Consider the following 12,152-nt stretch of genomic DNA (forward strand, 5'->3'; position numbering starts at 1 on the left):
AATATGCTTTCTGTTGTAGATGGATGATAATGGGAGGGAGCCTGGTAAGGTGGAGTTTTATAAGATGACTCACACCCACCGAGATGGCAGTTTTGTTCGGGAGGAGTCAAGAGATATAGTTGTATGTATTCATCTTTGAATCTTTCAACGATATTTTTATTAGTTCTATTATTGGCATACATTAATATGACTTTTTCTTTTGAGAGATATAGGACAGGGCAACAACTCTTATTTTAGAGCGCGTCGGAGAGTCATCATCATCCGATGCGACCAGTCATGTCGAAGCTCAGGTGCTAGCTGAATTATTGGGCCCAGAGCGTTATGGTAGAGTGAGGGGTTATGGCGTTGGGGTTACCCCCACTTAGTTGTCTGCAGTGGGCATGTATACAAGAAATGCTGGAGAAGGCAGTAGCAATGCAGAAGTTAGTAGACTTCGGGCAACAATTGAAGATATGAAGGATCGCCATCAGGCAGAGTTGGCAGAGCTGAAGCAGAACCAACAAACTTTGCAGTCTCAGCTTGAGCATATTTCATCTATGTTACAGCGATATCTCCCTCCTCAGGTAAATAACTATATGTATTTGATGACTTTACATAATTATCACTTATTTTGCATGAGTTAATGACTTTCATATTTCTAACTTCTAAAGTTTCTCTTTTTTTTTTTTGTAGATTCCTGATACTTCAACAGTTCATAGAGATGGTGATGGTGCTGAATCCGATCCCTGATACTTTTTAGACTGTTATTTAAGGAGTTTTATATGTATCTTTCTTATATTTTTCAAAGTACAATGTAATTCTAAAACTTATTAATCATGTATGTCAATATGAATGTTTTGAATGACCTGAATATTTGTGTTGATATAAATGTAATGCAGGTTTATATTGATGTAAATGTTGATTTATGATATGCATTTGTTTTCTAATATTTTTTTTTAAAAAAAAATCCTCTTCCGACGCTTTAAAGCGTCGTTAAAACGCAGTGCTGGCACGCTTCGCCGACGCTTATAAGCGTCGGCCAAAACACGCGGCCAGGCCTCCTTTAGTTCATGCCGACGCTTTTTTACGTCGGAAATGGCGCCTACACCGACGCTTTCCTCCGCGTCGGGAAATCCCATGTTTTACCGACGCTTTTGTTTAGCGTCGGCGAAAACCGTTCCCACTTCGATATGGTCGACGCGTTTACGACGTTTTGCTTTGCGTCGGTTGGGTTTTTGCCGACGCTAATAAGCGTCGGTAAAGGCCTTAAAAAACGTCGGTAAAACTTATAATTCCAGTAGTGTATGATATAACTAACTTATAATGTTCAACATATTTAATAATAAAAATAGAAGAAACAAATAGGCTACATAAATCCACATATAAATACAATAAAATTTTCATCAATTCCCATTAACAATCACAAAAATTTAAACACAAATATATAATAGGTCCATATAAATAGTTATCATAGAATACAACACGCATTATACATGCATAACTATTTAGTAATACTCCACTATATTTGACTTTCCTTGAAATTTGACTATTACGATAATTAGTGAAACAATATAAAATATATTTTTAGAATTCTTTTCAAATGTTTTAAAATAATATTAATAAAAAAATCTATTTTATAAATTTAAGTGATTTCGCATGGGTATAGCATAAGTATTTTCTAACATTCTATATAACTAAATATATATATGGACTACTTTTTAGGTAACTATTTTTTTCGTATATTATATTTGATCACCAAAGAACTAGTTATACAAGTTTGTAAGTATAGTTTTCAGATATATCAAAAAATAAAAGCTTAAATAACTTTTCCTAAAGTGCTAGCCTTTCTCTACAAAGCATAGAAGTGCTATATTTCTCACATTATAATTGGCAGAAGTCCCTTTCTAAATTATAGTGATGGAGAACAATTAACCCGTTTTCAGATTTGAAGGAAGTATAGAGATTTCTATCCACAATTAGCATTCATTTTATCAAAATAATGATGAAAAATTGAATGAATGGCAGTGGATGACCCTTTTTTTTTTGTTTTTTTTTTTTGTAAAAGTGGCTACTCATTTCATATAATTCTAATGTGAGTACAACCAGCCATGTCATGGGAAAGTAAAAGATACAAAGGATGAGGAACGTCTGATGCAGACGTGCAGAGAAAATTTTCAGAGTGTCGGACAACAAAGGAGGCGACCCAGTCTGCTGGCTTGTTCGCCTCCCTAAACACGTGTCTAATCTGAACATCACCCATCAACTGGATCATCCTACGGGTCTTCCGGATGAGAGGATGATCATCCCCAAACCGATCCGCCCTCTGGAGCCAGTCAATAACCATAAATGAGTCTTCCTCGAGGCAGACCCGCTCTACACCTAATACCTGCCACACATAAGATATGTCCTCCCAAGCAACCCGCAGCTCTGCTCCGACCACTGTAAGTCCTGGCATACGCTGCCCTCCTACTGCTATCATTCTACCAAGGTAGTTCCTGATTATAAATCCAACTCCTCCGGTCACACCATCCAATGACCTATTGCGATGAATGGTTTGGTGAACAAAATTATGTACCCAACCTTTTATTTGGTGGGCCCAATCACCGATTGGTTGCGTTGGTTTCAGGCAGCGCATCACCAGACCACGTTGCCGACTTGCTGCCACGGGCGGCGCGGCGTTGTTCTGAATTTCTCACCGCTCCCACTCGTGTCACCTTCTCCGTTCCCAGCTCTCTTCGTCTTCCCTCTCTTGCGCGCGCTCTCTCTGCTCCGGTCCTAGGGTTTTGCGTCGGCCATGGCGGGTCCCGACGACGAAGACGACGAAGTCCTCGCCCACTTTCTCGAATGCGAGATCCTCTCCGGCGTCCCCGACCAGGTCCGTTCCTGTCTTCCCCATCTCCTTTCGATTCCAGGTGGGGATTAGGGTTAGGGTTTCTTTATGATCTTGAATTGGTGGAGGAATGGACCTCAGCAGGACGAGACGGCGGTGGCGGCGGGGAGGCCGTCGAAGAGACCGCGAATCGAGGAGGAGATGTCGCAGCAAGGGGGGCGAAGCAGGCCTCCGCCGCCCAGGCCGATCGAGAGCGGCATCTTCAGCAAGATGCCGCCTGAGCTCTTCCACCGCATCTTCAAGTTCCTCTCTTCCGAGGTAGTTGTTAGTTAGAAAGAAATTCCAAATTTTGAGCGGAATTCCGGACGGGAGGTTGGTTTATTTATTAATGAGTTTGGCGTGCGGTGGCAGGATCTCACTGCATGTTCTCTGGTCTGTAACTTCATGAACTTTGCCGCGTCTGACGAGAGCCTCTGGCGGCGCCTGTGAGCAAAGGCTCCTCCTTTTTTTTTTTCCTTATTTGAAGCAGAAAAGGAAGAAAACTTCGTTTTTCTTATTATTTTTTTTTTCAATATCAGGTATTGCATGCGGTGGGGACTGGCTCCTCCGAATGGGAAGTTACGAGCATGTGCTTGGAAGGAGCTTTATATCCAGGTTTCCTTCTTGAATATCTCTATGTGCAAGAGCGGATTTTGTATTGTTTGCTAGAATGTAGTCGACGTGATCGATTAATTTCTGGTTCACAAGCTGTCATATTGTTGCAAATCATTTAAAATTTAAAATTATTGGTCGAACTTATAATCTTACACCATTTTAATTATTTTGTAGGAATATTTATTGATGCTAGATTTTATTTTCCTTTATTGTAGAATATTCTCATATATTTACAAAAAAAGGCATGAAAGTCGAAGTTATGGGTGAGACATGGAATTTGCTATCTCCTTAAAATAAATGACGGAACCTATGATATATAAAGGCCTTTTCTTTATAATGTTTCCCTTAAAGAAAAATCTGTTACTTAATGTCTAGTGCAAATCTTACAGGGACTAAGAAGTAGCTTTACAATAAACAGTGGGGACTTAATGGAATAAAATAATTTTATAGGTTGCGTTGAAGGAAGAAGGAAGTTTAGGGTGAATAATGGAGGAAACTTGATAAACCAGTCTAGGCATGTGCTTGGTGTTACTTTGGCAACTTTAAGAAGCCCTTTTCAAGAATCATTTCATGAACATTCTGCAGAAGTGCTTTGTATGCTTTGGTGCTTCATAACCAGTTGTAAAAGCACTTTATCTGTTGATATATTAATGCAAATGGGTATAATTGGGTTTTGATCTGGCCTTAACTCAAGCTGACCTAATTTTGATTCAGATTAGGTGAATGATACAAAGAACATTGAGCCCATAATCCTTATAATTTGGTTGATCAAGATGATGTTGGAACCCAACATTATATTATTATATATTAAAATATTATTATTTTGTATAATATTATTATAATATAGTGTAATAAAATATGAATACCATAGCATAATAATATAACTGATATGATATGATATAGTAATGCATTATTTATACTACAATATTACGACAATGTAATATAATATTACTATAATTATAACATAATATATAATATAATATAATAATATTGTAATATAATATAGCAATATAATTTAATATAATATAATGGATTAGAATCCAATCTAATAATAGATTATATTATATTATACTATAATAATATTATATTATATTAAATATTATTATTATATATTTACAATAATATAATATTATTATAATATAATATATTATCTTTTATATTATTCATCATATATAATAATAATAATATCTTATATTATCATAATATAACTATTATTATTATAATAATAATATAAAATTATGATTGTAATAATATGTTATATTATGCTTATAATAAAATATAAGAATATATTATATTATAATTATGTATTACTACAATAATATAATATATTATACATTTATAATATAATAATATAATATATTACATAATATATGATTAATTTATTATTATATTATATTATATTATATTATATTATAATAATATATTATGATATGATATGATATAAGATGTAATCATAAGATTTTTGGTGGGCATTTTGGTCATTAGAAAAAAATATTAAAATCAAAACAACTTTCCGACATTGGTCAGAAAGCACTTTTGGGGAGAAGCTCCAAAATAGAGCTTTTTCCAAGTCAACCTTTTCTCTGGCAAAGCCAAAATAGCTTCATGATGTTTTACCAAACACCATTATATCATCCAAAAGTGCTTTCTGGCCCTCCAAAAGCTTTAACCAAACGGGGTCTAAATCTATGACTGCTTGAAAACCGTGCTCCTTGCTATTAGAGCATGTAAGCTATTTTGAAAATTATGTATCTAAAAACTCAAAAATACTTTATTTCAAAACACTATTTTACTAAAATAGCTTCCAAAGTACAACAATTTAATACATAGTCATCAAAGATAACTTTCATCAAATGCTCATGGCATCTTAATTGGTTTCTTTAATTCAAGGTGCAAAGATCAAGTTCAAGTTGGAAAGTATGTGTAAACTATGATTCGCAGGATGATTGATTCCACATGGTCATATGCTCAAAATGCAATTTTTCCCTTATCAAGTGGGAATATATTTAAGGTCTCTTTTGAGGTTTAACTTTCTTTTGCGAGAAAGAAATAAAGAGAGTAAGTATGAAGGGCAAATAACCAATGAGAGAACAACAAAAAACCTTTTAAAAATTCTGTAGTGATTTGGAGTTTGGGATAACTGGAAGGTAAGGACTTGGAGGTTGGGATCAGTAACACAACAGTAGGAGGTGATTGAGATTGGATAAAGCAAGGGATCAGGGAGGATACAACGATAGAAGATCGACTGCATTCATGGATTAGGCAGAGCATGAGACGTGGGACGTCATCCTTGCTTTTGCTTAAAGAAACGACTCTAACCCACTTTTGTTTGTAGAAAGAGGGCAGAGCAAAGAAGGCAAGAGTGAAATCTATCTTTTTTTGTTCTCTACTTATTCCTAGAGGAAAACCTCCCTTTTGCAAAATTGTCAGACACAAGTAAAAATCCACCAGTCTAGGATTATCCAGTGGGATATATGCTTGTATCGGACTGTTCTCTTCAACAATCTGTGTTAAGTATGTTCTTGGCCCAAATTCAGGATGTCCCATGGATATCATACTCAAGCATCTAAAGACCTTTAAAACTATATTATATTTAAATAATCAATCAATTGACTTCATTTTTTTTCTTTAGACCATATTAATTCTAGGCACTATAAGTTGAGTAGGTTCTCTATCTTTTCAACTTAAAACTATAAGTTAAAGTTCCTGCCATACTACAAGTAATGTCTTACCTAATGATGTGATGGAACTAGGGGTGCTAAGTCAAGCGGGCACTTCCATTGGTTGCACTAAAAGGCAGTTAACTCTTTTTACTCCCTTTTTTTTGATTCACCTAAAATATCATATTCTCATCAAATTCAACTATGCTTATGCGGAGGAATACTCTGTATACATTTGTTTTTTAAAGTGTGATTCCCACACTTGTAATCGTGAAAATTCTGCATCGTCTCTAAAAAGAATATAAGTGACTATGAGCCTTTTCTATTTTTTTTATGATGTGCATAGAGGATTCTGTGGTCAAATATGTTCAGTTATATTACACAGTCTAGTGAATGGCTAAGTCCATTGTGGAAAATATTGATAGAGGAACTATTGAAACATATGTTTTCTGTTTTTATTATATAAACCACTGTTTTCATTATACAGCACTGCAAGCTTTTTTTACCTCCTTCTTTTGGGCCAGCGTGACAAAGAAGATATGGTTGAATTTGTGAGAAACACTCCAACAGAGTTTAAGGAGTACTATATACAAATGCAGGCAGCAAAGAGAAGTCAAGCACCTCTTCCGTCACAAGTAAAAAACACTTATATGTGGTTTATGTTTTGGAGATCTTCTTGTTATTTTGCTTGTGATTAAAAATGTTAGTTGACGGTTTTGTACCTCTCTCCAACTGGGTTGGTCCAATTGTAGAGACTGCCTTCCCATCATGGAGGTTGGACTTTGTTAGAAGAACTAACAGGCACCTTAAAATTGTGAAGGTCAATGATGATCGAGTAATACTTGATAGAACAGTAGCGGATCAAGTGTCTATTTGGAAAAGCAGCAGAGGCTTAACTGATGAGGTGGTGACTGGTCATGTTTGTTCAGGAAACACATGCTCATACTCCCAAATTGGAGATGTTTTTATCTGTGAGAAGACTGGTGGTGTGCATGGTAGGACATTCCCTTCTGTGACATTATTAAAGCACGATCTCCATGGCTGAATTAGGTTTTTTTTGTTGTTGCATCTGCAGTTTGTGATGATAGTTGCAGGGAAGTTGTCCTCGATCAATCTAGTGGGCTTTTGGTCTGCACCATCTCTGGTCACTGTTTTGATAGATGGCTCTCTCCCGATGAGGAATCAGATCCATTGGACATTGTAAGTTGTGAATGTATCATCCTTCTGTATCATCTTTTTTCCACTTTCTTTCCATCTTGTTTATTTAGTAGATGATGTGATGTGGAGGAAAAAAACGTAGCACACTTCTGCTGAAGTTTTAGTCCTGATGAATGACAGGTAAGCAAAAACCAATATTTAGGTTACAAAAATCAGATCTGCATTGAGGATGGCGACATATACTTTAAGCACGGTATATAATGACTTTAGACTTTCTCAGCCAACCTATAACTAATATAGGTCTTCAATACATGGCGTACTCAGAACAGGACTTAGATTTTTAAGAAAGTATAAATGGACTTTCTTATCCTTTTACTCTTTTTATGTACTAATACAATATCTCTAAAAGTTGTATTTCAATAATCTTCCTAGTTTATGCTTTTACACAAGGGAAAATGTTTTTGAAACATGACTTATTTGGACGGTACCTCCACTTTTTGAATTAGACCTTCCTCTTCAAGTATCATGAAGGTTAAGACATCTAAATATTTACCAACATGTCCTTTGTACATGAGTTTTAAGGGTTTATATCTGACATGAATCTTGAAAATTTATTTACTCAAAGTGATGAACTAATGTGCATGTGTATGTGTGCACATCTGGAGGAGGAAGTTGTCCCATGTGTCATCTTTCACAGTGGCACGATATCATTTTGTCACTAACACGCTAAATCTGCATCATCCTATTGCTGTTGAGTGAGGTCTATGTTTCAGGACCTTAATTGCTTTACAACCTGTTTGTTAGATGAGTCTAAAACTGCATGTGACCATGTCTCATGATTCCATCTTTAGTTATTTTAATATTAATCAAATATGAGAACTTGTGTTATCATATATGTTTGAGCCAACAAACCAATTCAATATTCTTGTTTTGGACAGGTTGCTGTTATTAGGTCTTAGAGGAATTGAACCGCTATCCTCATTGAACTTATTCTTTTAGAAATGATTTTTCACTAGGTTGGTCCACACCTTTTTGAGAGTGTATATTGCAAGATGCATATTAGTTGATCCGAATCTAGGGTTTTACATCTGCATAATTTTGTCACCAAAGAAGTCAATGGCTATGAAGTGCTGTCATTTGAAGTTAAAAAAAGGGAAGGAATTATTAGCCCAAAATCCTCACAGTCTCACAATCCTAGTTACTGTTAAAGGGTGCATGTCCTGGAAATGTTGTCTCCAGTGTCCTAAAGTTGCTATTTTAACTATTTAAAGTAAATATAATACATTAAATACAATAGGAACAGCAATAATGATATAAATATTGTTTTTTGAATGGATAATAACAATACTAATAATAGGAACCACTAACAATAATTGCTTATTGCTCAGTATCTATTACCCAATAGCAATAAGTATAACATGGTCAACATTTTAACATTATTACCTACATTAGGCATGCTATCAGCTTAAACCTGCTTCACATATATGGGTCCATATAATAGTGGGCTGTATATGTAGCTCCAGAATGCTAAGTGGATTCATATATGCAGCTGTATTATGTTAAGCCAACCATATATGTGGCCCCACAAACTAAGTGGACCACCTTTTCTTTCCATATGCTGTATGACTGCATATAATAACCACATATAGACAATGTAGTGTGGTCAAGGGGCATATGCATATGCAGGCGTCTATGTGGCAGTATGCGGCATTTTGAAACACTGGTTACCTCTTCTCGTTCTCCACTGTGGGTTAACCATACTGCAACGGAGTTGCCACTGGTAATTATGAAGTTGCTTACATCACCAAGCCCAGTGAGACATTCTGCAAATTCTTACAAAAGTAATGCTCCTTGTTAAGCAGTCATTGCTAACACTTCTACCATTTTGCTGGAATTTGACAGCATTATAGTGAAATGACAAAATGCTATGCTTTATCAAGAAACACCAAAAAATGCTAAAACATCTCCCTCTTCAATGATTGACTCTCGGTTTTCCCAAGTCATCAATACTTAAAGCAATCTTGGTGGAGATGAAACACCCATCTATTTTCTTTATTTTTATTACTCTCATCTCTTGGTCATTTTCACTTGGACCTTTAACGAGGATAGAGTTTGAAATGACTTAAATTAGCTATTGCACCAATTCAGGAGGAAGTGGTGGGAAATGACTGAGATGGTATGAGCAAATGGAGGAAAAAATTTGAGGACATCTTATATTGAGGACTTTGCTTTCTGAGGGTCTAGAAAAGGGTAAGTGGAGCTAGGATGACATAGCTGGAAGTTATGTGAACGGCTTGTATAATGCTGGTTGTTCCAGATGATAGGGTACATGATATGTGTGAAAGGCGAAGAGTCTATGATGCCAAACACATGTAGCTGGGTCAAGGCTTGTTAGCTTTCTTTTTATCTAAACTCCATCTTCTCATATGATTACTCTTTGCTGACCTTCAGTTTCTTCTAATTTCAGGAGGAACAACTAGGTGTTATCACAGATGAAGCAGAGCCTTTTATGGGGTCTGGACGTTTTGGTACTAGCTCAACTCTCCTTCTTTGTTCTTTTATGTACAGTTGAGCTGCATAGTGTTTTGCTGCAACATAAAGCACAAAACTTTTCTTTTTTTTCTTATTAAAAATTTAACAATCTGTGCTTATTCATGTTTTGTTTTTTCTTTTGACAGCACGGGCCTATCTGTTGGGTTACAATTGTGCTGATGAGAAGGAACTTGAGAAGGCATTGAGGTTTTGCTGAAATATTACTACTCTCTGCTTTACTGATTATTGTAGCGATCAATAGTTACCACAAGGTTGAGAAGTGAGATAAAATCATAGATTATTATTGTCACAGATTTGTAAGTTGAGCCTTTCAGAATATAGCAAATTTATGTGTCAATGTAAGTCAAGCCTCTCGCTAAGTGTTCTTTCAATAAGCGGTCTGAATATAACCATTGCTGTAATCAGGTGGGACAGCTCCATACAATGCTTTAAAAAATTCTCAGGTATCAGTATATGTGTATATTATTCAAACAAGTTCATATCGCTATATTTTTGTTAATCTTGATGGCTATATCACTGGGGCCTTGTCATATAAGCATTTTTTAGGATTAATTGTTGTATTGTTTGCATTTCTTCCAAAAATTAAGCATGCTTAACTCAAGATGGCTTCTTAGCCAGTAATTTGACTTGATCTATTCTGAAGTGAAATAAATAGAAGTTGCACGGGTGCAGATTGTGCAATAAAACCTTCAGCCCGCACTGCGTACATCCTTTGTCCGGACAAACGCCCCTTTGTACTACTGTTAATTCTATGCTGTCTCACTGTACCAACTTGACTTAGGAACTATATATTTGTCAAGTGGCACTCCCTCCGGTCTCTGAGGCAAGGTTGGTGATTTGAGACTTGGGAAGACCTCAAGCTTGGCCTTGTTTTATTGCAAAATAAATTATATAAAGAGATTCTTTTTATTATAATGCTATCAGAAGTATATGGAATGCGTGGGAGTCTTTGTGCAATTGTAAGGCTGCTCTATTGAACCTAGAGTGCAAAGGTTTGAAATATGAAAACAGTAAGACTGGTACAACCCAAGGGTTCCAAAGAAGTGGGTTCCTTCCAATTGGTTCACCTTATATTAATTTATATGGTGAGTCATGTAGCCATTTTTTATAGTTAAAGAGGGGTATAGGAGAAAAAGATGCTAAACTGAATTGTAAATCTTTAAACTTAAACAAAACATTCAGCATCCTCATTTTTCCCCTTTTTTTCCTTTCTCAGAGTAGACTAATAAAATAGTACAAAGTACCAAGTCAAAGAAATTCAGGGTAACTCCATCATAAATGACTAAAATGAAATTATTAATCAATCTCTAGTGATGCACTGACAAATTCAATCTCCCACCTTTTTTTTTCCACCTTTTTTTTCATCTTGAATATTAGAAAACATTTGACTGACTTCAGCAGACGCTTGAATCCCTTCCTAGAACTTTACCTGCAAAAATTAAATGCAATAAAAATGATGAAAAATAAATTTAAATCTTCTTCGTGTGTAACAAGAGAGTACACTCAACTAGGGGCAGCAATGGGTTGGGTTGGGTTTGATTTAGGTCAAATTAGGATTAGGTTAAAAGACAAATATTTAGGCCTCTTATTTTGCTGCTTTAAATCTTACAAGACATCAAAACATTCGTACATTCTTTTCGCTTAGGTCTCATATAAAAAACAACCATGTCATGACTTCCGTTTGTACGGACCCTCAACCAATGCCAACCTCTCGATCCTGGAAGAACCAATGACAAATTTGCCCTATCTTACGCCTCCGACCCGAGTTCACGAACTAGGAGACATATTAACTGCCACATACTTATAGAGAACTCTCTCCACAAGTATGCAAACCATTTCAATATGATATCATAAATATACAACGGAACAATGCAAACTTTATTTCAAAAACTAGCTCAACATTTAAATATCTCACGATTCTAACAATGTTATAGGATAGTACATCAATTTAAATAAACTCTAATTTAAGATAATCTATGCTTAAGTTCTGCTAATCACTTTCCCATATTGAAAACTTCGATTAGGCTAGCTCTCTAAATCTGTAAAAAAAAAAAACAAAATCGTATAATGAGCTAAATAGCCTAGCAAGAAATGATCACTTTAGCTAAACAAATCAGACAACCAAATAGATAATAATTTGAAAAAAATAAGTATATATGCAGTACTAATATATGAATCAAATCTTTCTTACAATGTTAAATTTCTATTCATGGATTTAAATTCTTTCAAATATTTAATTCATCTTATAAATCTTGAGCATAACCGCATCTTCCCTATGACAAGGTCATAACACTGGCTAATCTTTTTGTGATGAGCCG

General features: G+C 35.5%; 1 protein-coding gene across 4 annotated transcripts; it reads left to right on the forward strand.

Moving 5' to 3' along the window:
• Positions 1-2,604: 2,604 nt before the first annotated feature.
• Positions 2,605-10,308, forward strand: LOC103703108 (F-box protein SKIP31-like). 4 transcript variants are annotated; one of them, XM_008785820.5, is made up of 9 exons: positions 2,605-2,854; positions 2,951-3,127; positions 3,221-3,294; positions 3,388-3,463; positions 6,648-6,758; positions 6,944-7,118; positions 7,199-7,323; positions 9,749-9,809; positions 9,960-10,308. In XM_008785820.5, the coding sequence occupies exons 1-9, from the start codon at positions 2,774-2,776 to the stop codon at positions 10,028-10,030; spliced, it is 951 nt and encodes a 316-aa protein (XP_008784042.3). In that variant the 5' UTR covers positions 2,605-2,773; the 3' UTR covers positions 10,031-10,308. The 4 variants fall into 4 exon arrangements, with proteins under 4 accessions (XP_008784042.3, XP_008784044.1, XP_088579588.2 ...); XM_008785821.6 differs by having other exon boundaries at positions 2,626-2,854; positions 2,954-3,127; XM_008785822.5 differs by lacking the exon at positions 6,648-6,758 and having other exon boundaries at positions 2,624-2,854.
• The last annotated feature ends 1,844 nt before the right edge of the window (positions 10,309-12,152 follow it).

The sequence above is a fragment of the Phoenix dactylifera genome, chromosome 6, assembly GCF_051530095.1.
Source record: "Phoenix dactylifera cultivar Ajwa chromosome 6, Ajwa_hap1_PhDact_Kaust_v1.1, whole genome shotgun sequence".
NCBI lineage: Eukaryota > Viridiplantae > Streptophyta > Magnoliopsida > Arecales > Arecaceae > Phoenix > Phoenix dactylifera.

Bases quoted from the DNA above. Each gene is read 5' to 3' on its own strand.
- LOC103703108 (XM_008785820.5), top strand. From the start codon at position 2,774: ATGGCGGGTCCCGACGACGAAGACGACGAAGTCCTCGCCCACTTTCTC. The intron at 3,464-6,647 runs GTTTCCTTCTTG...CTTTTGGGCCAG, and splicing joins GGAAGGAGCTTTATATCCAG to CGTGACAAAGAAGATATGGT. The intron at 7,119-7,198 runs GTAGGACATTCC...TTGCATCTGCAG, and splicing joins GAAGACTGGTGGTGTGCATG to TTTGTGATGATAGTTGCAGG.